Raw genomic sequence first — 25,955 nt, 5'->3', positions numbered from 1 at the left:
AGGTTCCATGGCTAGTAGCCACTGATGGTCCTATCCTTCATAAATCCAGTTCCCTTCCTTAAACCCATATATCTTGGTGGCCATTACTAGTTCCACTGGCAGTGAATTCTACAATTTAATTATTGAGCCCCCCTGAGTAACCCAGAAGAAGGCTCAAATTAAAAATGGGATAGCATAACTGTGCAGTCAGAAGACTCATGTCTGTGAGAATGTGGCCCTAATCTACGCTGAAATAGGCTGAGTGTAAGGAAGAAAAGCTTTATTCCACCAGCTCTCATTTCTAGATTAAGGAGCTGCTGGTTTAGGTTCTACATCCAATTTAAATGATGTAGGCAATCTAGGAAAAAAATCCAGACAATAGTAAGGGATCTTTTATCTAAATGCTTCTACTGGCCACCAAGATCCAGAGATAGTAAAAACTGAAAGTTTATTACATGAAATAATTCCCAATCAAGATATTCATATTGACAATAGGAGACCAGATTACTTGCTATAGCAGGAGACCTCCCAGAATTGGCCCCCATTCCCCACCATTGCTTTTCTGGCTGGTGTGGAAAATATCAGAGTGGTGGAGGGCGGGGGGGGGGAGCTCATTGGCATCAGTGCAACACACCACGTCATTTCTGGTAGAAAACTGTAAGTGCTCTCATAGTTTACTATAGATGCATGCACAACCGTCCTCACCCCCAGGGTCTCCTTGTGGGCCCACAGAATCTCTTGGCAGATCAGCACATAATCCAAAATGCAGAAGGCAAAATTACATTTAATAGGTGGTACTTAAGCAGATACACCAATACAGGTTGGTTAGAGCCTGTCAAAAGAATGCTTGGGGGACAGGTTCTAGCTAGGGATTCTGAGAACTTCAGTGTGATTCCCTGCAGTCTTGTCTTGATTGAACTGTTCATTTATATATAAATCATACCTCTTCACCAAATGCATCCTTGAAGTTGCTGTTTGCTGTCTGACCCCAACATTGCTAAGCACATGAAGTTGCTTTATACTGAATAAGACCTGTGACCCATCTAAGCAGGGGTCATTTTGTAGAAAAAAAGAGCTGGAGGAACTTATTAGCATAGCTGATTTGCATATGCCACACCTCCTGATATCACCTATCCTGGCTGTTTTGGACCCAATCCTGGCCATTCAGGGCCAAAATTGTGCCCAAAATGGCAAAAAGGGGCTGAAAATGGCCAAAAAGGGGCCCCAAATGGTCAGAATTGGGCCACTGCTGAGCAGGAGAGTGATCCACCACCCATCAGGCCCGACCTGGGCCATTTCGGCCCCAATCCAGGCCAAAATAGGTTCAAATGGCCGAGAGTCAGGTGGGCAGGGCCACCTGACATGTGACCTCTTCGGGGAACTACCGGAACTGCGTTCTTGCGTGTTCCCCCTCAAAATGAGCCCTGCATCTAAGTTAATTATTGCCTCTACAGACTGGCATCAGCTCTCTAGAGTCTCAGATAGAGGTCTTCCCATCACCTACTGCCTGGATATTAATTGGAGAGGATTGAACTTGGGATCTTCTGATTGCAAAGCAGAGGCTCTGGCCAAAGCCCCTCCCTAGGTCATGTGCCTTGTTAGATAAGTTTGTGCCTTGTTAGGTAAGTTTCATTTGCATCTGTGTTACAGTTTGCACCTGCGTTTGCACTCTGCGCAGTCAGATGTCCAGCTCACATGATTGCTAACAATAAGTAGGATATGAGCAGAACTATGAAGTATTTCTGAAAAGGCCTTGATTATACACCAAAGAGCTTGGTCTAAAACCAAAAGATTTTATTCTTTCCTAGCTTGAAAAGTAGGGAGGAGGCAACACAACTGACCAGATATCCCATTGGATTAGAAGTAGGAGATAATCGGGTGGCTCTTAGCCCTGGAAAGTTTCTAGGTAGGGAGGGATGTATTTGGAGCCTTGGTATGATCAAACAAGTAGGCAATCAAAATTGGTTTATGTTGAGAGTCCAATACCAGAAAGCTATTATTTGGGAAATGTTAATGTGATAGGTTTTTCCATGTGGCTAAAAGAACACCAACTAATCTCAAGATAACTTGGCTAAGAAACTGATCACCAGACACTAGGCAAGCTTGGGCTTCTTGGGACAGCCTATTCAGCTAGCATTGTGAGATGAGGCTTGATTCTTTTCTGTTTACCCATGTGTCACTGAAAATCCAAAAACATGTTTTCTGTCATGCTGTGACACAGAGAGAGGAAATGGTCCCAGCACTCAGATGGACGGGCTTCTAATAATAGAGGGATGTTGTAGTCTACTATATATGAATGAGGCATCTTTTCCCAATGGACATACAAAATTCCATGGTTAGAAGTATTCAAGAACACAGGAATATGCAAGATATTCTCTGGGCTCTACAAGTCATCAGAGAGCAAGGGCATGGGAAGGCAAGGCAACAAACAGAGAAAGAACAGGTTTGCACATCTCTTCTGTACAGGTCTTTTATAGTGATCAGTTCAAGCAGGAAAGAATCCATGGTACACATATGGTGTCATAGCTCAGCATGTTTCATTAAATCTATGAAGCTAATGCTTGCCCTGTGTTTCAGACCCTCTGTGTCTACCATTGGCACAAAATCACTGAATGTAATGGAAAGTGAGACATCTTTGAAATACTGTGTCTGTGGGCAAAGTAAATCCAATTACTGCCATTTTATGAATTTATAAAACTTCTAACGGGGATAGTGAGTCAGAGTTCTCTTGTATTTAAATAAAGAAGTACTTTGCAGTGTGTGCCACCACACATGTTTATTCAGTTCTATTTCAAATCTGTAGTCTAGCAGTTAGTTGAGAATGGGAGAAAAAAATAAGGGTAAATTAGTGTTGAGTGATGTCACCTTGAGCTTTTGTGGATGTTCAGCTTATTCCTGATTTTCTTAGCAGTTGATCCACAAACGTTGGAATCAGTTTGGGTATGGTTCTTCTAAATGTCTGTTCTTCCTCTACATTTTTACAGTTTTGGAATCAGTTTATTTTTTTCTTATGTGCTTTAAATCATTAGAATTTTCAAGCAGGGGTGCTGTCATCATTGGTGGCACCACAGCACTCTCCCTTTTTATTTTTTGCACATCATATCATTATATCATTACTGATACATCAACATAAGGGCAGTATTAAAAATACAAGGTTGAATATGAACATGCTGCCTGTACTTGCACAGGGAAACCTTAAAGGGGAGCACTGCCACCCATCTCTAATTCCCAATCCCAGTGGGCCAAACCAGAGTGCCCCATCCAAGCTAGCTGACCCAAAGTGAGGAGGCAGAGGCCAGCTGGCCAGGAGGGCAAACTAGACTCAGAGGGGATGGAGCCCAGAGCAGCAGCAGGTATGTCCCTTTCAGGCCATGCCATTTTTATGGTGTTTGAAGTGCCCCCCACCAGGCCACAAGAGCATTGGCAATTTCCCCCCCTAAAGTGGCATTAGACTATCATTATATTTGTATACCATTTTAACGATAGGTGCAGAAGGTTATCTGAATTCCCAGTTTTTTGTCTTTTGTTTTTTTAAAAAACAAGTCTCTAGCCCCTTCTTTGCATAGATGTAAGGAAAAGGGTATATCTGCACTGTGGAAGGGGCTAGAGACTTACTTTTTAAATGAAAGGTGAGAATTTGAGAACCTGCTACACAATATATTAGTATAAACACTGAATTTAAAAAAGATTAAAAATGGAACTAGGAGGGGGAAGAAGGAAGGTGGTAGGGGAATGGGTTGATACTGATGAATGTCCAATAAGCTAAAGTGGGTTGGAGGTGGGTGGGACAATGGTGATCAGATAAAGTCCCTGCCTTTCCCCACCCATCCTATCCCATATCACTAATTGTTTGGCCAGAGATACATGTGCAAATACGTGCTTCTGGATTAGGGCATTGTGCTTAGTGTGTGATACTGCTACACTGCCTCCCACAGCTGTAGTTGCATAAAAAAATATCCAGTATCAAATACAAAGCATATAGGATTATACCAATTTGTCGGATTGGTTGAAACACATAGCTGAGTTAGGTCAAGTTCAAATTCCAATAGTTTCCCTTCCTTGGCTATTTGGCATGAGTTACAATAGTATTGCCAGTGCAGCAATGCTGACATATGCAGTTTCTGCAGGATAACCTCATTGATTGGCTCGGGATGCAATTGCAGATATCCTATTGCAGAAGCCTTAATATCCATTCCTAAAATATATTTGCTAGAGCAGCATTTTATGGCTTTGGAGAGTAAAATAGCTGCAGACTAAGGTAGGTACTGTCTGTAAAATCAGAAGTTTATGCAGATTTTGATGGAATGCTTCTTATCTCCAAGTTTATTTAGATCTTGAATTTTGTTTGAGATCCACCTCAAGTACTAATTTGAACAAATGAGGTGAAGTGTATTTTCTGTATCACCCCTGTACTTTCTTATCTGCAGAGCCTTTTCTAAACACATTCTCCTTCAAGAAATATTTCCAAACACTTTTTTTAAAAAAGGGAATTAAGAGCTATGAAAATGCCTCTAAAGAGCGTAGCAGCCTGAACTTCCTGCAGAGAAGCTCTTGAATTTTGTGCCTTCTTATCTATTTTCGGACTTCATTTGCCTAATTGCTACTCTGAGACAGGCAGAGATTTCCCCTGCAGCAGCTCGGCTGACTGCAGGGACCCTACCTGGCACACAATTCAGTGCGTCAGCATTCTAGATAGAAATGAATGAAAAATCAATCAAGGCAACTGCAGCAGTAGCACATGCAACTCTAGCCTACTTTGTGCATGGTTTTCAACATTTCACTGTAGACTAGAGACTCTAAAATGGTAAGTGTATTTGAAACAAAGTGTTGCTTTTTCTGGTCAGCCTGGAACCTCCTTAGATAAGATAAAGACAGCACACCACTTTGCTAAATTAACCGATGCAAGAAACCCCCAAAATATATTAAATTGTATAGGTAAAGACAGATAACAATACAAGTATATCTGAGACATACATGGACGTTTTATGGACAGAAGTGTATTTTTAATGCAAATCCAAAATACACCTACCATTTAAGAATCATAATTATTGCTAATTAGCAGATTTTGCGGTTTAGGAAGGGATTATTGCATGGTTTTTAAAAATTCTTTTAATGGGCAGTTACTCAGTTGCATATCTGATTTCCAAATGCCTATGAAGTTGACTCCATGATAAAAACAATCCCTCTTTTTAAGTTAAAAAAGACACTAGCCTGCAGTAACTTTTCAAGCTGAGTGGGTTAAATTTTTAGAGTGCAATGAGAGAATGATGGGACTGTAATAACTTGTGCAGTGCAACCCTGTTAAGGCTTCCAAATTTCACACGTTTCTTTATATGTGGTACTCTGACAGTGAAGAAGACTCTTGGACTATAGAAGATGAAGAGTCTACTTTTTCTGGTGCTGATTTCTTTCTGCTGGGCTGACCATCATGCTGCCAACTTCACTCTGGAGCATGACAGAATTATTCACATCCATGGTAAGTAAAATAAATTAAAGCAGCAGAGTTATGATGTGATACTGATACAAGATTTGCAGCATTTTAAAACAAACTTATTTAGCCATTTTTATTGCTGTGTTGCATGAATATAGTATGGAGATTTTGAACTGCAGTTTCACACTGAAAAGCTGCAGTGATTTATAAGGTTAAAGCAGTATTTGCTGAAATAAAAGCACACATACTAAAAGCAGTAAGTAAACGACTGGCTTATACTTTAATACAGTTTGCCTTACAGCAGAGTAAATATGATTGAAAACTCATCCTACAGAAAGGATCTGGCAGTAACTGATTACTGAAAAAATAAGCATACAATTTAAGCAGGATAGAAAGAAGCTTACCTCACTGAAGAGATGTGTTTCCCCATAGCTTTCATGCATAAAAAATGGTGTATTATCCCTCTGCATAATCCTGTGTGTCCATTTGTATCCTAAAGCTTACGGCTGTTAGGAGGCTTTGAGGCTGCAGTGCAATGCAGCTGTTTTTCAGCCCCAGCTCAAGCAGTTGAGGGTCATCCTGCACGAAGCAAGCCAAAGCATTTATTAGTGCAAAAGTGACAAGCAAGTGAATAGTGTTAATTCTAATAACACTGCCTATTGAGACCTATGAAATTTGCAAGTTCAGGGCATTTCTTTAACAGTGTCTGTGATTTTCATTATTCTATACTACCATTTGCTACCAAGAAGTGTTTAGCATTTGCTAGCAGGAGTCAACGTTTCCAAGCACCAGGCTATGTTTGAAGGTCAAAACAAGAAGCTGCACAGGATTTGGGACAGTGGGAAAGATTAAAAGAGGGTGTGAGCAGAGGGTGTCAATTTATATATTCCAAATAATTCACTCTTTCACTTCAGTTAGCTATTGTTCCTTTTGTAACATAACTTTTAGAGGAGATGGGGGAAAGAAGAGGGACTTTTTGAACATGTGGCATATAATGGAATTTCTAAAATTTCTTATTTGATTGCTCTTTAAGTTTCTCACTGAAAATGTTGCTCGTAACTCATCAAAACTTTGTATTTAAAACATGAGTAAAATAATATTTTATAAGGGGTTAGAAATTTTTGTAAGTTTTGAGAGGAGTTCATAACTAGACTCTTACCTAAACATCGCTTAATAATGATTTGTGCTTTCTAAAAGTCTCTTCCAGAAACAAATGAATGTGTTTTACAGATGAGCTAGGTAGTTAACCAATGACTATGTGTTTGCCTTTGCCAGTTCAAACAGCAGTACCCTTGCTTCCATATGATCTTTTAGCAGCAATTCATCGGCCCTTCAGATGACACCCTATCTCCAGACCTAGAAATTAGGGGCTTAAGTTTCACACCCTACATAATTTTGCTTTATTTTGTTATTTTCCTTCTGTACTTCTGTTTTTATAATTGAGGTTTGGGGATATTATGAGGCATATTATGAGGAAACTAGCAACAGGACCCGTTGTAAAAACAAATATAATGGGCTCTATCAGTGGGGCTTTGGGGGGGCAGCAGGGCAGGCTTCTCCCCGCTTTTTTCCCTGCATAGCTGAGTGGTGGGCAGGCAGGCAGGCTCTGCCACCACTTTCCCCTCACCCACAGATCAGCTGGGTGGGGAGAAAGCTTTCCTCCCTCTCTAGGCACTGGATGACGTTTCCCTATAGACGGGGATTTCATGAGTGGCAAGTATGAACTTAATGGCCTGAGGAAAGAGAAATTCTCTGAAACGGGCAAAGGAAGGAAGCCGGCACGGCTCGTTGCCTAACTTACTGCTCTTGGAGCCTAAATTCTTGAGTTTGGAAACTGCTGACAGCGCTACACCTGCTGTTTGTTAACGCCTTTGCGTCCTGCAACCACTGAGCAGCGCATTTCATGTTGGATTGTTATTGAACGTATCTGTGCGGACTTTTCTGGAAACACATGTTATGATATATGATATAACGTAGCACTTGTTTATTTATTGATAATATAATTCGCACAGTTTATTCCTTTGTGTCTCTTTTGGTGCACTTCCTCGAGCCCTTTTGCTCTCTTTTGTTTTGGCAACTTTCTAGAGGAAGACTTTCCTGTTTTTTGCGATTATTATCTTCACAACAATTACCCTGTGAGGTGGGTGGTTTTTGAGAAAGTTCTGAAAGAGCTGTGGCTGACCCAAGATCACCCAGCTGGCTTCAAGCAGGGAAATGAGGAACCAAACCTGGTTCTCCAGATTAAAATCCTGCTACTCTTAACCATTACACCAAACTGGCTCTCAAGTATCTCATGTGTTATCAAGTCATCACCGACTTATGGTTAACCATATGAATGAAAGACCTCCAAAACATCCTATAATTAACAGCCTCTCTGAGATTTTGCAAACTGGCGGACATGGCTTCCTTTATTGAATCAAGTTGTCTCATTTAGGTCTTTCTCTTTTCCTACTGACTTCCACCTTTCCTAAAATTGTCTTTTCCGGTGAGTCTTATCTTCTCATGATGTTACCAATGTACCATAGCTTCAGCTTTGTCATTTTAGCTTCTAGGGAGAATTCAGGCTTATTTGATCTATAACATATTTGTCTTTTTGGCCAGTTCTAGGTATTCCTAGTTCTATCCTCTAGCACCACATTTCAAATGAATCAATTTTCTTCCTATTAGATTTCTTCACTTTCCAACTTTCACATCCATACATAGTAATGGACATAGATCCAGAGGAGTTAGCCGTGTTAGTCTGTAGTAGCAAAATCAAAAACAAAAACTCTGTACATTGGACAAACCAGCCAACCTCTACGCAAAAGAATAAAACGGACACAAATCTGACATTAGAAATGGAAATGTCCAGAAACCAGTGGGAGAACACTTCAATCTACCAGGACATTCCACCAAAGACTTAAAGGTCGCTGTGGTTCAACAGAAACCTTTCAAAAACAAAATCCAGCGGGAGGCTGCTGAATTGGAATTCATATGCAAATTTGACTCTGTCAAGATGGGACTGAATAGAGACTATGAATGGTTATCACATTATCACAGGTAACAGATTTCCTTTACAGAGGCGTGGTCTGGGGGAGCCCAGTGTCGCCTGGTGTGGGCTTTCAGGGACCACAGTTCTCTTTGTCAGATGCATCTGGCAGGGAGAGCTGTGGTTATCGAAGGCTTATACTACATAGGAATTGGATACTTTCCAAACAAACACGGCAAACTGACTCCACACCAAAAGGAGATGTTTACATTTACTACCAAATGTTTGGGTTGCCTCCACGCTAATTGCATCCTGTCCCCTTGTGATATATGTCCCCTTCTTTCCCTCTCTCCCCTCCTCTTCTGTATGTGGCCAGTTTGGATCAGGCATCTGACGAAGAGAACGTGATTCTCGAAAACTTATGCTACAATAAAATTGGTTAGTCTTAAAGGTGCTACTGGACTCTTTTTGACATAGTAATGGAGAATACCATAGAGTGGATTATCTCAGTCTTGGTCCCCAGTGACACATCCCTTTAAGGATCTTTCTAGTTCCTTCATGGCAGCCCTCCCTTCAGCCCTCAGTCTCCACCTGATTTTTTGGTTGCAGTTCCCTTCTGCTTGATGTCTGAGCCAAGAAATACAAAATCTTTAACAATTTCAACGTCTTCATTGTCAGCTTGGAATTTGTGTAATTCCTCAGTAGTCATTACTTTTGTCTTCTTGATGTTCAGCTGTAATCCTGCTTTGGCACTTTCTCCTTTAACCATCAGTAGTCGATTCAAGTCTTCACTATTTTCTGCCAGCAATGTGGTGTCATCTGCAAAAAAACCCCAGTTGTCTACTTCTGGATGTGCAAATACTATTTGCTAATCAAACTCAAACCCTACAACAGTAGAAGTTCATCATGGAGTGCTTCCTGCAGTAAACTACTGGTAAACTGCCACTATGATGTCAAAAGTTTCAACAACCCCAAAAAACATTAATGCTTAAAGTATTCTGCCCGCATTCTGTTCTTCAGTGTCCCTCCCTCTGTGCTCCTCTCCTCTGTATATGGAAAATAAATAGGGTAGAGTAACATCTCAGTTAAAACTAATCTGGCTAATGTACATAGGTCAACGTTCAAATTTAAATCTGCCCACTGACTAACACTTAAACTAAGCATGCACACACAGGTAGACCAGCATAAAAGCAGACCCCCTACTAATCAAAGGATGCAGACTTTAATTAAACATAGGGCCAAGCTACAAGTGACGAATGACACTTGAACGGCAAGTGTATTTCTCCCTGTTCACTTGCCCTCCACTCAATCCACTTGCTGTTCAAGTGTCATTCATCACTTGTAGCTTGGCCCATAGAGTGCCAGAAAACCACTAAGGAGACAGTGAGAAGTTTCACTGATCAGTCTCTGAAGCCATGCTTGGATTATATATGCTTGTGGCACTGAGATCAAAACCTGAGACTCTAACTCCAAGCTGTTGCAAGGACCGTTTTTTCATGCATCTGGGAGCCCTTTAGAAGTATTGTCGAAGGCTTTCACGGCCGGAGAACGATGGTTGTTGTGGGTTTTCCGGGCTGTATTGCCGTGGTCTTGGCATTGTAGTTCCTGACGTTTCGCCAGCAGCTGTGGCTGGCATCTTCAGAGGTGTAGCACCAAAAGACATGAAAATCATGATCATGAAAACAGAGGAATACAAAAAGAAGATTAAGGAACTCCTGGACCCCTCCACCTACAAAAAACTAAAACGAGATCCTACTTGCAAAATCACCAGGCTAACAAATGCGCTGATCAAGAATTCCTCACTACATCCCGACACGCACAGAAAACTATGCAAGACTGAAGCACAGCCACCTAGACTATATGGACTCCCCAAAATACATAAGGATTCAGTCCCACTCCGACCCATTGTGAGTGCCATTGGTTCACCGACATATGAATTAGCTAGACATCTGGCAGATCTCCTGCAGGATCACATCGGGAAAACCTCGTCTTACATCAAAGATTCAGCAGATTTCATCAACAAAATCAGTTCTCTGAAACTCAATCCACAAGACATACTTGTCAGTTTTGATGTTGTATCCTTGTTTACCAAGGTTCCAGTAAAAGACACTATTGCACTTATTAATCAGATTTTCCCAGAGGATGTAACAGCCTTATTCCACCATTGCCTGACAACCAGTTACTTCCAATGGGACAACGAATTCTATGAACAGATGGATGGGGTGGCCATGGGGAGCCCACTCAGCCCAGTTATAGCAAACTTCTACATGGAACATTTTGAAAAAACAGCTCTAGAATCAGCACCCCACAAACCTAGTGTATGGTTCCGGTTTGTGGATGATACATTTATCATTTGGAGCCATGGGGAGGAAGAACTGATGGGGTTTTTGAATCATCTCAACAACATCCACCTGAACATACAATTCACCATGGAGAAAGAAATCGAGGGAAAACTCCCATTCCTGGATACCTGGGTCATCCGCAAAGCAAACTTTCAGTTAGGTCACAAGGTCTACAGGAAACCAACTCACACTGATCGGTACCTACACAAAAACTCCAATCACCATCCCCGACAGAAAAGAGGCATAATGAAAACATTAGTGGATCGTGCAAGACGGATATGTGAGCCGCACTTGCTAAATGAGGAAATTAATCATCTAAACCACGCACTTCAGGCAAATGGCTACTCCAGAAATGAAATCCGAAGAGCAATCAAACCCAGGATGAAGCAAACAACCAAAGAAAAACAGTCACCTACAGGAAAAGTGTTTTTGCCATATATCAAAGGAATTACTGATCAGATGGGAAAGCTTATGAAAAAGCATAACCTTCAAGCAGTATTCAGACCCACCCGAAAAATACAACAGATGCTACGATCAGCAAAAGACAGTAGAGACCCCCTCACCTCTGCAGGAGTATACCGTATACCCTGCAGCTGTGGACAAGTTTACATTGGGACCACAAAGCGTAGCATCCAGACAAGAATAAAAGAACATGAAAGACACTGCAGACTTGGACAACCTGAAAAATCAGCAGTGGCTGAACATAGCCTAACGCAAACAGGGCACAGTATCTTATTCCAGGACACCAAAATACTGGACAACACTTCCAACTACTTTGTCAGACTGCACAGGGAAGCCATTGAAATTCACAAGCATAAGCAAAACTTCAACAGGAAAGAAGAAACCTTAAGAATGAACCGAGCATGGTTGCCAGTTCTGAAAAACACCAGGCTAACAAAACATTCTATCCTTGACAATAGCCCTGCAGAGAAGATTAGCACATCAAGTACCAATCCATATGCAAAAGAACCTCCTCAGGATACAGTGAAGCCTCCCGCCATTAGCATTCCACACCCTGGGAAACTCTTACAGGATGACTCAGCTCAACCCCACCCCTCCTGAGTAGATACAAATGACCTACATCTTTTCCACACTGTGACACTGAGAGATCTCTGTCTTTTGGTGCTACACCTCTGAAGATGCCAGCCACAGCTGCTGGCGAAACGTCAGGAACTACAATGCCAAGACCACGGCAATACAGCCCGGAAAACCCACAACAACCATAGCCCTTTAGAAACCAGGCTTAGTTTAAACCAGTATAATTACGAGGGAAAGTGGTCCCCAATATACACTAAACAAAGGAGGAAATTCCTAAGAGACCACTAATACAATAATAAAGACTGTCTCAGTATCAATTAATACAATTTATAGATCAAACCAAGTATAGCGATATTTTGGCCAAAGCATATATAATAATGTAATATCCTTCTACTACAGTAGAACAATGGTTTGTTCATATGACAACCAGAGCCTGTTGGAGAAATCGTATTATGAATCAATTTCCACAATGTCCCTTTCAAGTAAGTATCAATCATCTGTTGATATTCAATACATGTCTCTTTGATATGTTTTTTTCTGTTTTAAGGCAGGATTGCTGCTGATATCCAACAATGGATGAGTATGCTCCAGGAGGAAAAATTCCCAAAATTCCTGGGCACTTGGCAGTGTGTTCCAGGAGGAAAAATTCCCAAATCTCCTGGGCAGTTGGCAATGGGTGTGCCAGATCTTTAGACAGCCCATTTCGCAGTTTCTTTTTCAAGCCAAGAATTCTACTGCTCCATTATTCCTGGTCTTTTTATGTAAGGCAATGGTGATTCTCTATGCCATTTTCTCTGAGCACTCAAGGACCTTTTTTCAGTCACTTGCCCTTTATCAAGCATCTGGGAGCCCTTTAGAAACCAGGCTTAGTTTAAACCAGGCCTCAGTCTTGAGGACTTCATTTGTAAACTAGGATTTAGACTTGGGACTTGTGGAGTAACAACATCAGCATTTCAGTTACCATTAGATAACTACACCTCTTAGGTTTGGGCTCAGAGTCCAAGAAATTAGAGTACAAGGTCTCCAAGTCAAAAAACATAAGATCTTTGGAAAGCCCAAACAGAATCTATTAAACAAATAAATTAATGTTCAGAAAACTGTAGATCTTGATACACTTTCTCAAATTAACACAGAATTTGAGCAATGATTTCAGAAGATCTGTAGTAGCACATGATCTTATTCTTAACATTGGTCAGAGGTTCCACTTTATAGTAAGGTGCACTTTGTTTCTTTCCCATTACATAAACTGTTGTTCTTACTGATATGATCACGTTCAATCTGAATTGCTTCATCTGGCATTTGTATCTTGAACTAATGAGAGATTGCTTATCAGGGCCCCCATCTGGCCATAATCCTTACAATAATAGTGGATAAAATGATTGTTTTTTCTTTATGACAGTCTGAGGATGGCTGCATAGAATTTTGGCACATAGTTCTTTTTCTCATGACCAAAATAAAGTAAGCCAAATGAATGAGCCAAATTTGAAAAATGCCTTTTTTGGTAACATGAAGAGTCACATATCCCCCCAAAAAAGCCAAATACACAAGATAAACCAGACATGCTGGCTTCCATAGAACATCACTGTGATAGTTGTTGTGGAATTTCCAGGCTGTATCGCCGTGGTCTTGGCATTGTAGTTCCTGACATTTCGCCAGCAGCTGAGTTTGACACTGAGAGATCTCTGTCTTTCGGTGCTACACCTCTGAAGATGCCAGTCACAGCTGCTGACGAAACGTCAGGAACTACAATGCCAAGACCACAGCGATACAGCCCAGAAAATCCACAACAACCATCGTTCTCCGGCTGTGAAAGCCTTCGACAATATATCATCACTATGATAGTTTCTATGAAACATAATTGACTCCCAGTGCAATCCTAGAGTTATTCTAGTCTAAGCCCATTGAAATAAACAGGCTTAAACTGAAGTAACTCTGCTTAGGATTGCCTTGTCCATCTTAGAGCCAAACTAAACAAGATGAATGGCACACGAACGACACATGAACGAACTTACATGTGTCTTCCCGTTGCTTTCCTGTACACTCGCCAGCACGGCCAGACTGCGCTTGATCCCGTGTCCATGCTGACACAGGTTTCTTCTGCGCTCCTCCAAGATGCAGGAATGGTATCCCATCATGCACTGCTAGTTTACGCATGCTTAAACCATCCCGTATTCCCTATTGCCTTTCTGTGCTGGAAGAGGGAAGCGGAAGCAAAACAGAATCACCACTCTGCAATGGCGCAACTCAATGATATTGACCGCAGACACTCGCCAATGTGACTACACGTAAACCACTTTTTTGCTGACACGTGCACAGAGCAGAGCCACGGACACAAGTTCACCAGGGGTAAAAGAGACACGGGAAGGTGAGGAAAAACAATTAATCCAGCCCCTCACATAGACTCGTGTAATTCATCTTGTCTAGTTCGGCTCTTAGTGTATCTGTTAGATGAGGACTACGGTTTCTGTTCATCATAGGTAAAATAATTGAATGTGCTTCCCAGTTTAATGCATACACTGAGGTTAGCATGAAACTGCTTATTCTGTAACCAAAACATCTGTGACATACTCATCCTGCCTTTCCATGAGAGCTGTTACATACTTCCCATCAACATGTAGTTTACTGCCAGTCTGCTTTAAATATTATGGCATTATATTATCTGCAACTGAGTGATGCTAGCTTTTGTTAGAGGAATAAGAGCTATTTCAGGATTCACTGAAGAGGAGTTCCTCTGCTCCATGGGAAAAAGGAATGAATTGTCGCCTATGTGCTACATCAGTCTGCGTTCTGACTCAATGACTCACACGACACCTTTATTGGGTTAGAAAATGGCCACAACTTGATGGAGCATTGGCCAGGCATCTGGGCTCGGATCCCCGTTGGCATCGGCGGGCCCCTTTCCGACCGATGCATTCTCCTCCAGCCTCCTGCTGGCCCACTGTAGCAAGTGTCATCCGCTGCCACCACATGCCAGGCGGTCTTCTCTTTCCAATCCGTCGGGGTGAGAGACCCGCGGCCCCATTCACCCTAATGGGATCCGGCCCAATGCCACAAAACCGCCACTGGAGGAGAGCCAAAGGCCCGACTCCTGCCAATGCTCCAACTGCTGCCACCAAGAAAGTTGGAGCCACCTCCCTCCCCTAGGGGTCCCAACTTAGATGACCAGAGGAAGGCGAAAAAACCCCAAGAGGCCCTGTCCAATCTGGCCCCTTGTGGGAAAAATTCCTTGCTGGCCCCCGCAGGCAACAGGCTCAACTGGCCCTCGGGATCTCTGCCGGGACCCAAAGGGGGCCCCCACTGCATCCCCCAGACCCGAGCTTCTGCTGCGCTGCTCCTCCTAGTGTTGCCACCACTCGTTCGCTGCCATTCCCTGGGGGATGCTGCACCTGCAACTAGATCAAACAATGTTAGTGCCTTCTCTTCAACCTGACACACAGCCACTCCGGGAGCCCACTGGCCAATTGCCTCTTCGGTCTGCCGGTACCCCTCCCCAGCTCCTGCCGAAGCTCCTGAGTGAAATGGCGTCGCCCCACGAGGCTGGATCTGAGGTGGGCTGGGCATGCCGCCCCTCCTGGTTGACCCGCCTCCACGGCATCCTTCACCCCGGTGACAGTCCTGCCCGCTGGTGAGTCAGCGAGCTTCTCTTGTTCAAGCCCGTGATGTAGATATGCACTAGGAATGCCTAATAGAAGAACCTTTTTTCTTTTCTTCTGGAACTAAATCTGTCTTGAAGTGAAGCTGATCCAGATGTCCCAGATGTGAAATTTCTGAAAAGAAATCTGATTCATGAAGTCTACAATGAAAATTCTGCAGTTAACTAAAACAGTGTTTATATAAATAAATAAATACACATGTATTCCATGTGTATACTGTTAATGTTATTTTCACATTCTTTTCATACCAAAGTCTAAAAGTATTTGGGAAACTTATAACAGATTTTTCTGTGATTACAGATTTTATATACTGTTTACATTGGTCTGTTTGATATGTTGAAAATGATTTTGATGCAATGCAATGTTCCCAAAGAATTTAATTTTTCAGCGTTCTTGTAACCAGTGTGCAGGTTACTAAAAGACGAGTCCGAAGCTGCCTGTTACTTATTATTAAAGTATCATTAACACGATTCAGTTTCAAGAAGAGTGTACTTTCTATGGGTTCTTCTCCCAAAGCTATATGATCATATATTGAATTTTAACACTTGTTCTAATACACGAGTACAATAAACTGTGTATTATGGGACTCTTTATGATTTTCAGAGATGCATCCTGCTGCTCTCATCCTTCATTTCCATCAAGATCCTTTTCTTGCCTGTCTCTATTGTTTCCTTGCTAATCTGGTCTGCATAACTCTAATTTCAGTCTATCCATAACTGAATACAGAGCACTATAAATGTCTACCAGATTTATATTTTTCCACATTGATTCTAAAACAAGAAACTTCATTATTAATGGCACATGGAATCAGTTTCTAGATAGTTCATGGAAGATGTGAATTCATGGAAGATGTGAATATGTGAATTTTTTTGTCTCTTTTAAAACACCTACCTTTTTGACAAATTTCAGCAATAAGATCTATTTTTCTTGTATTGTATGGATGTTTTATTTTTCACTACTTTGTATTCCTCAGTATCTGTAACGATAATAGCCGTATCTGCAACCCAATCTAAACATTTCTAAATAATGTGAGATAAAAGGTATCAGAAGGATAATAAATGAGAGAGCTGTTTATCCTTTTCAGCTCTGAGTATTCCATGGATTTCCCAGAAGGGTGTGTTACAAAATGCTTATGACTCAGAGAAACTATACAATTCTCAAGATTTTTAAAAATAACAATTGACCAAGCTAATTGTCTTGAAAATGTTAACATTCTTAAGCGTCATCAAATGTACAAGAATTGCCGTCAGGCAAAAATTGGTTATATTGATAACTAGAAAGTTTGCAGTAGACGGAAGGATATGTTATTACTCAAATGCAAGACTAGGGTTTTTCCCAAGTATACCATCAAAACAAGAAAGGGGATCATTTTACAAAACTTTTTACAGTTATGTCCAATAATATTTTTTATGTGTCCTACATTCAGGGTGGTTTTCCTTTCAAGAAAAAACAATAGTTGGTTGGTTGTGATTTTTCAGCAAGACTTACCCCAAGTAAAAACTGTTAGGCTGTTAAAAAGAAAATTGAACACCCTTCATAACTTTGCTTAAGGCAGCTTTCAATAAAAATATCTGTCATGAAAATGTAATAACAACAGCTAATAGAGATTAACAGAAAGAAAAAAACCACAGTCCTTGCTTGTCAGAATAGTCCTGTTTAAATAGCTTCATCTATCCCAATATGTAATAACTTACAGCTACTTACGAGAGATGGTATATAAAAAGGCTAGAAGCTGGAAGAGGGGTAAAGGTTTATGAAGTGACGGTCATTAATGGCATACAACACAGCATGCAAATCTAGTCAGTGAAGGTACTATGGAAGACTGTTTTAAAGGAAGGATGCCAGTTTGTTGTAGTGGTTAAAAGCACAGGACTCTTAATTTGGAGAACCGGGTTTGATTCCCCACTCCTCCATTTGAAGCCAGCTGAATGACCTCTCTCAGCCCCACCCACCTCACAGGGTGATTGTTGTTGTGGGGATAATAATGACATAGGCCATTTTCACGCACCCGTAGCCTCCGGAAAACCACGCAAAAACTCATGGAATGAAACAGGCGTGATTTCCCATCACGATCCCGTTTAATGGCACAATTTCTGATGTCATGATGCCATTAAACGGGAAATCGTGCTAGAAAGACGCTTCATGCCATGAGTTTTGCACGATTTTCTGGAGGGTTACAGGGGGTGTATGAAAACGGCCATACTTTGTAAACTGCTCTGAGTGGGTGTTAAGTCATCCTGAAGGGTGGTATATACATCAAATGTTGTTGTTGTTGTTATGCAGACAATGAAAATCCAAATCTTACAGGGGACAAGTATGCCTCCCTGAAAGTAAGCACCATAACAAGATGTAGTAGCCCAAATGGAATGGTGAGTGGATCGTTTTGGTAGCCCAAATGACATGGTCATATGGCGTGTGAGTTGAAGGTCATTAATGACTTTTAAGATTTAAAACTAGCACATTGAATGGCACCAGGATTCATATCAGCAACCAGTGTAATTTTGCAAGGTTAGAGTCATATACAATCAGGGCCCAAAACCCAGCTCAGCATTTTACTCAAGTTATTGTTTCCAGGCTACCTTCCAGGTTACCAGCTCACGCAAAGTGCATTATATTAGTCTAATCTGGAGGTTACAGAATCATAAATCAGTGTTACTAGATCCGCAGGGGAAATAAAGGTCCATTCCACACAATACACTTTAAGTTGATGATGCTAAGTATTCACTCCAGTTGGTGCTGAAACAACTTGCAGTCCCATCATTCTACACTCCTCGACCTCAAGGCGATTTGGTGATCAAATTGAGATGTGTGTGTTTGGAGCTGTTTGGAGCTGATGTCATTTTTTTAAAAAAATTGCATACGTTGTAACATTGCAATGTTGGAACCCATCCCCCCCCCCCCGCCCATGTATTTGTTGATTGGGTTGTCCTATGCCCACTGGAGAGGTAATTGGTGGCAGAGTTCTGGGAGAAAACATGCTTGTTCTACTTTCATTTATTTTTTTAAAGCTAAGTCAAGAAAGGGTTAAAATGCTGCTGCTTCATTCCTTCCCAGCAGCTTCCCTGCTACTGTGCAAAATCCTTGTTTTTTTTCCTCTTTGGCATTAGGAGAAGCCTGAAACACCTGGGAGGGAGGGGGGGAAAGCAATTTAATCCTTTCCTGGCTTTTAAAGCCAGGAGGAATAACCAGTAACGTTATGACTCATTCCTGCCTTTGAAAAAAAAATGAGAGTTTGCGCATACCCCTGAAGGAGGAAGAGAACAACAGCCATTAAATGCTTTCCTGGATTTTAAAGCCAGGGGGAACGAGCAGTAACATTACGACTCTTTCTTCACTTTGGGAAAAAAATAAGAAAATGAGCACATACCTGGGAGGAAGGAAGTGAGCAGAGAAGCAGCCTAATGACCCTTACCTTGCTTTACTGTTAAAAATGGGGGGGGGGGGTTCAAAGAGCTGAGTAGAGTAGGAGTGGTTATGGGGAACAGACCAATCAACTCCTGGGAGAAAAGAAGAGGAGGGTATGAGAAGCAGAACAGGAGTTTTTGATCCTGCACAGACCAGCAGCAACTAGGCAGTGGCTTAAAAAAAATCACGGATTGTGTGCAGGGGAAGAAAATAGGAAAAGACAGACAAAAACCATCTCTGCTTCCCATGACTTCCTTGCACATGTGGAACTCTGGAGAACATGGGAAGCAGAGTACGTTTTGAAATGCTATAAAGTGACCACGTGGAAAACACCAAAGTGTCTTAAACAGATGAAAATGATGAAAGTCATCCTAGCAGCAACTCCAGCCTCAGTGTCAAAACACTGACAGGAAGTGCTAAGCTTTTCATATGATCCAAAATGTTGAATCAAAGGGTCTAACCCTTAAAGGACAATTGTCTTTGCAGTTATCAAGACATCTATCCAGAGGCTCTCAGTCATCCTTTGTTTGCCTGGGAGCAATTTTTATCCAATGGTGGTGACCAGGAAAACAATGGGAACTGTTCAAGATTTGATTTGATCCTCACGGTGTGGTTGTTTGTTTGTTGTTGTTGTTAGAGAATACATTTTTAATAATAACTTAGTAGCATTTCTGTTTCTCCAACCCATCCATGCCCACCATTTTGAAGCATTTCCTGGCTGCATCTACATACCTGAGCTAAACTGTAAGCCAATCTTGAGTGTTCTTCTGCTTTGTATGAGGCAAGTGCAAATGCTGTACAGTAGCCCTGATGACTGGAATAGTAATAAATGTGTTCTACTACTGTTAGTTGTCCCTGTGCTGGCATCAGAGTACCAGTTACTAGAAGCTTCAGGCAATGGCATATATAGAATTCTGTGAAAGATAGCTTTAAAAAAAACCACAAAAGTGATAACCCAGTACCCAGTGTTTACAGTTGTACATAGCACACACATCTGATTTACCTAAAGCAAGGGGGAGGATTCAAGGTATTGTGGGAGAAGGAAGAGTTTGGTAATCTCCCTATAACAGAGCCCCCCCCACACACACACACACATATACCTTAAGCAGGCTAATTTCCTTCTTCATTTTTTTTCTTTTCCACTCACCTGCTGTCAACATTCCCTGTTCCTGAAACACATTTTTTTCCTCCTCAGGCCATTTTGGGGGGTGTTTCTTTTGGTTAATTTACAAAGTTTTTCTTCCTACCTTTGGAGTTCTCCAAGTAGGTAGAGATCTCACTCACATCTGTGGGTCGCCAGATTTTGCTATTTTCATGGTTGGTAAGTGTCAGCCACTTTACTGCTACTGTGATATAATAATATAATAATAACATTCAATTTATATACCACACTTCAGGACAGCTTAATGCCCACTTAGAGCGGTTTACAAAATATGTTATTATTATCCCCACAACAAACACCCTGTGAGTTGAGTGGGGCTGAGACAGCTCCAGACAGCTGTGACTAGCCCAAGGTCACCCAGCTAGCTTCAAATGGAGGAGTGGGGAATCAAACCTGGCTCTCCAGATTAGAGTCCCATGCTCTTAACCACTACACCAAACTGGCTATCTGGAATAAAATCCACCAATCCGAGCACACATTCCTCTTATGTTGTGCCAGCTGCACTGGCTCCCAGTGGAGTTCTGGATACGGTTCAAGGTGTTAATGGTGTTTAAAGCCCTTCATGGACTGGGACCTGCATACCTGTGGGACCGCCTCTTCCATTACGTCCCCTGCAGGGCATTGCGCTCTACAGACAAGCAACTCCTGATGGTCCCCTTGGCAGCCCGAAGGACATCCGTCTGGCCTCAACCAGGGCCAGGGCTTTTTCTGCCCTGGCCCCAGCCTGGTGGAACACGCTCCCACTGGAGACCCAGGCCCTGCAGGACCTGTTACAGTTCCGCAGGACCTGCAAAATGGAGATGTTCCGCCAGGCCTTTGGCTGAGTGTCAGCGGGTGTCCCCCTTCATCCACCTAAGACTACCACTTTTTCTAGGATTGCCCTCAGCCATCTGCTATGCCCATATACGGATTCCCAAATATTTATTTAAATAGCCTGTGCCTGGACTATTTTAATTGACTCTTAAGATTATTATTGGTTTTATGGTTTTGTGATTGATTCGCAGTGTTTTATGAATGTTGTTAGCCATCCTGAGCCCATTTGTGGGGAGGGCGGGGTATAAATCAAATCAAATAAATAAATAATAAAAAAGGATAACTTTATTTAGTTACCTTTGCCTTTCTCACTGAGACTCAAGGCAGATTTTGCAGTGTAAATCAATAAAGTCAACAAGATAGGACATCCAATAAACAATGCTGTAGGATTAGGATTGCAGAAAACTGAAACCAAGCAGAAATCTGAAATAGATCTGAAACAAAGCATAAGGATTAACATTTTAAATGATCCAAAAATTGCGTAGTAGGACAGTGCATACAGCAACAGAGGTGTGTATTATGTGCCATCAAGTCGCCTTTGACCTATGGTGATCCCATGCAGAAAAGACTTCCAAAACATCCTATCATTAACAGACTTGCTCAGATCCTGCAAACTGGAGGACGTGGCTTCTTTTATTGAGTTAAGCCATCTCGTTTTAGGTCTTCCTCTTTTCCTACTGCCTTCTACTTTTCCTAGCATTATTGACTTTTCCAAAGATTCTGGTCTTCTCATAATGTGACCAAAGTACGATAGCCTCAGTTTTGTCATTTTAATTTCTAGGGAGAATTTAGGCTTGATTTGATCTAGTACCCACTTATTTGTCTTTTTGGTTGTCCAAGGTATCCACAAAATTCTCTTCCAGCACCACATTTCAAATGAATCAATTTTCTTCCTGTCAGCTTTCTTCACTGTCCAACTTTCACATCCATGCATTGTAATGGGGAATACTTTTGTTTGGATTATCTTGATCTTGGTCCCCAGGGAGACATCTTTATCTTTAAGGATGTTACCTAGCTCCCTCATAGCTGCTCTTCCCAGTCTCAATCTCCTTCTGATTTCCTCATTGCAGTCTCCCTATTGGTTGGTGATTGAGCCAAGGAATAGAAAATCTTGGACAATTTCAATTTCCTCATTGTCAACTTTGAAATTGTGTAAATCTTAGTAGTCATTAATTTTGACTTCTTGATGTTCAGCTCTAATCCTGCTTTGACACTTCCTCCTTTAACCTCCATTAGTAGTTGTTTCAAGTCTTCACTATTATTAGTCAGTAACGTGATATCATCTGCATATCTCAAATTGTTAATGTTCCACCAATTTTTACTCCAGCTTATTCTAGATCTAGTCCATCTTTTCTTATGATATGCTCTGCATAGAGGTTGAACAGGTAGGGAGATAATATGCATCCTTGTCTGACACTCATGCCACAGCAACAGATAGTATGTACCATACATAGTAGCATAGTCCACAGTCCCTATTCCCTTATTAAATCATCTTTCTAAAACATTCCATTATAGTACATCCTTATTACCTGTATATGCCTTCCTGAATAATTCAGTTTTGCATAGTTTGTAGAATGCCGGGAGAATGGGAGCCTTCCCCACCTCATCAGGCAGGCCGTTCCATCAAGTGGGTGCATGTGTATTGGTATTGGTATTGGTGCCCATTTGCAGGATGGCACCTGCAGAACCGTCTGATCAGACAAGTGAAGCTGTTGTGGCAAAGCATAGGGGAGAGGCATTCCTGCAGATATGAGCCATGAAGCCGTGATGGACTTGGTATGTGATAGGCAATACCTTGAATTGAGCCTGGTAAGTAGGCAACCAGTGAGTGACTGCAGAATGAGAGTAAGATGTGTGTTCCACCAAGCTTCCAGCTGTGGCATTCTGCATGAACAAGAGTCTCTGGGCTGACTTAATCAGCAAAAAAAAATTAAATACTCTTCCTCTTTAAGGTGCCAGAAGACTCTTTGGTTTGTTTGTTTGTTTTGTTTGCTTTAACACATTAATCTAAATATCTGTCTGGAATATTTTGTACTGATCAGTGTTTCTTTCCTTCCCTGTTGATCAGAAAATGGACCTCACCTTTTTGTGGAAGCAGAACAAACTAAACTTTTCTCACATCGTGGTGGCAATGTCACACTGCCATGTAAATTTTACCGTGAGCATGCATCATCTGACTCAGGAGCCCATAAAATTCGGGTCAAGTGGACCAAACTCACCTCAGATTACCTCAAGGAAGTGGATGTCTATGTTGAAATGGGATACCATAAAAAAAGCTACGGAAATTACCAGGGAAGAGTCTTCCTAAAGAAAAGCACAGAAAATGATGCCTCTCTTGTAATCAATAATATAATGCTGGAGGATTATGGGAAATACAAATGTGAGGTGATTGAAGGGTTAGAAGATGACACAGCTGTAGTCTCTCTAGATTTACAAGGTAAGTGATTCTGGCAATACAGAAATCAGCTAATATAAATATGTTAATATTAATTGTTAATAGATGGGGAATCTGGGAGAATAATTTTGACTTGGTATGTCATTCTTCAGACAGTTTACAGTGTTACTTTATCACTTAGAAATACATGTAACAATGTTACAGGAGTTTTTTTTAAAATTGGTTGATTCTGTGCTGTAGCAGCAGACTTGAATCTTGACACCTTCGTTAGCTAGTTTAAGTCAATTATATCACAAGTTTTATTGATTGAAATGAAATGAGGATTTTGTCTCATTTTGTGTGGAATTCAATAGCTGCTTTAAAGTGAACAGCTTTCAGTCAGGTCCTCAAACATTTATCAAGTATCAACTCAAAAATATAAGTAACCAATCACATAACTAAAGAAATATCTAGTTGTGTACTTGAGTGCAAATAAATGAAGGGTGCAATGCCTGGATTGTTCATTCTTATCTTCTGTGTAGTTTAGTATTTATTTTATTTTTGTTGTAACAGAGATTGGAATGGATTTCTCAGTGCCTGTAAGGTTCTGACAATATTGGCATGTTGGCAGTGGCCAAGACACCATAGGAAACCTATGATATCACCCTGGCAGGTAGATATTTCTTTGCTTTGGATTGGGTTATACATAGTATCAAATTTGTCTGATACATTTGTATCAGTGTATCAAATTCTCAATATGGCCCATCTGTGGATATTTAAATCTAGAGATTGGGGGTCATGGTCAGACAAAAAAGATCTTTCTACAAACCAGAGAACAGCCCCAGGTTTGTAGAAAATCTGAAATTTAAAAAGAGCCAAAACATTGGTGGATTGGAGTGCCTGTAACTTTAAGAAATGAATGCTCTCAGTGGCCACTGCTAAATAACAGTATTGCTAGCCATCAAACCTTGGTTTCTGTCAGCAAAAGGCAACAAGAGTAGACAAGGCCCATTCCAGGGCTACTTTGGGCTTTGAGGGAGGACTCATTAGGGCCAGGCCTGGCAGCAGCCACCAACTTTGTTGCTACCAAGGGAATTCCATGACTCATCCAGGCCTGACTACTTGCTACTTTTCAGCAGCAGCTAGCTCTTTAGCCGGTGTACTGTAGAGGTTAGAGTTCCAGATTAGGATCTGGGAGACCCAGGTTTGAATCCTTACTCTGTCATGGAAGCTCACTGGGTGAGTTTGAGCCAGTTACACTCTCTGAGCCTAACCTACCTCACAGGGTAAGGATAAAATGAAGAAAATGATGCATGCTGCTTTGGGTCCCCATTATGGAGAAAGGCGCATTATGCATGAAGTAAATAAATAAATATAGTTGAAAATAGGGAGGAGGGAGGACTGTGTTCTATACAATTATCTGTGTATATTATTAAAGAGATGCCCCTTTGATAGATATTGGTTCTCAACTTCCAGCATTCACTTTTATTTCATATGTTGTCATGATGTATCTTCAACCTACATAATTTAACTCCAGCGGTCTGACCTTATGATACTGTATCAGAAATAGTTGCTTACTTCATAGGAGCTGCCTACAACAGCATTTATAATTTGCTATCATGATTCATACTGTCTGCCCCACTTGCTATAGAATTCTTTTGGTCTATTTTAAATGGTGCAGTCTTCACGGGGAATTCTTTTTTCTTATATGTGATATGCTTGTTTGTTTATGATATACCATAGATATATGGCATGGTGAGTTGGTAGTTTGCCACCTCCAGAATCCATCTTAGGAACTGCATGTTGGTTTCATGTGATTAGAATGTTTGTTTTATGTTCCTGGGAGTTATTATTTTAGTATCTGTTAGCCATAGAGTTCTGATTGCAAACTGTCTGAAAAAATGGAAGGTTATTTAGCCATATTTGTGTCTGTGGTTCTGAATAATGGCTTATACAGCTTCCTTTGCCTAGTTAGCAATGACTAATGTAATATAGAGCCCCAGAGCTTGTGGGGAGAGAGCACATTGGGTTAGAAAAGGTTTTTTTTAAAAAAAAAAAAAACCTTTACATTATGCAATGCAAATCATTTGCAACAATGATGCAATGCATGCTACAGACCAGAAACAAGGTAAGCTGCATTGTGTAGTGCAGGACTTAAAACAAGAAGAAAGTGGTGTAGCATTACAGACCATAAGATACCCCGGATGATTTGTAGCATGTAGAACAAAGGGTTCTTCTGTAGAATAACAGCCCCTAATGATTGCTTCCATGGTTTGGATGGATCTTGATTTCAGGGACATCTGTTTTCCAGACTACACAGATCCCCTGGAGAAAATGGCAACTTTGGAGGGTGGGCTCAATGGCATGACATCCCTGCTGAGCTCTGTCTCCTCCTCAAACTCCACTGTCCTCAGGCTCTGCCCCTAAAACTCCAGGAATTTTTCAACCCGGAGTTGGCAATCCTAATTAGAGGATTAATACACTGAAACAAAAAAAATATAAAAACTCCTACTTTCAGAATACAGTTTCTGGATTTACCACCCAAAACAGACTGTTCACTGACACAGCAGGATTTGAGTCCAGTGGCGCCTTAGAGACTGACAAGATTTTTAGGAAATGAGCTTTCAAGAGGCAGAGCTCCCTTCTTCAGACAGGTATCTTAAGTAGGTATCTGGTGTCTGGACAGATAATCATTTGGCTAACATGAGTCATTACAGTAAAAACAGGTAATCTCTACTTCAGAGTGCCTCTTGCTGATGCAAGGCATCCAGTTTATAATCTGGAGCAGGG

The 25,955-nt window shown here is 41.3% G+C and overlaps 1 protein-coding gene across 1 annotated transcript in view; it reads left to right on the top strand.

The window, feature by feature from the left end:
* The first annotated feature begins 5,340 nt into the window (after positions 1-5,340).
* Positions 5,341-25,955, top strand: part of HAPLN1 (hyaluronan and proteoglycan link protein 1) — a 36,188-nt gene continuing 15,573 nt past the window's right edge. Inside the window, exons 1-2 of the mRNA XM_054986824.1 lie at positions 5,341-5,455; positions 22,860-23,228. Of these exons, the coding sequence (XP_054842799.1) occupies positions 5,356-5,455; positions 22,860-23,228 (469 nt within the window). The 5' untranslated portion in view covers positions 5,341-5,355. The remainder of the gene's footprint in view (positions 5,456-22,859; positions 23,229-25,955) is intronic.

This window comes from Eublepharis macularius, chromosome 8 (genome assembly GCF_028583425.1).
Source record: "Eublepharis macularius isolate TG4126 chromosome 8, MPM_Emac_v1.0, whole genome shotgun sequence".
Lineage (NCBI taxonomy): Eukaryota > Metazoa > Chordata > Lepidosauria > Squamata > Eublepharidae > Eublepharis > Eublepharis macularius.
The sequence above is the reverse complement of the archived record's forward strand: the minus strand, read 5'-3'. Positions and strand labels throughout refer to the sequence as shown.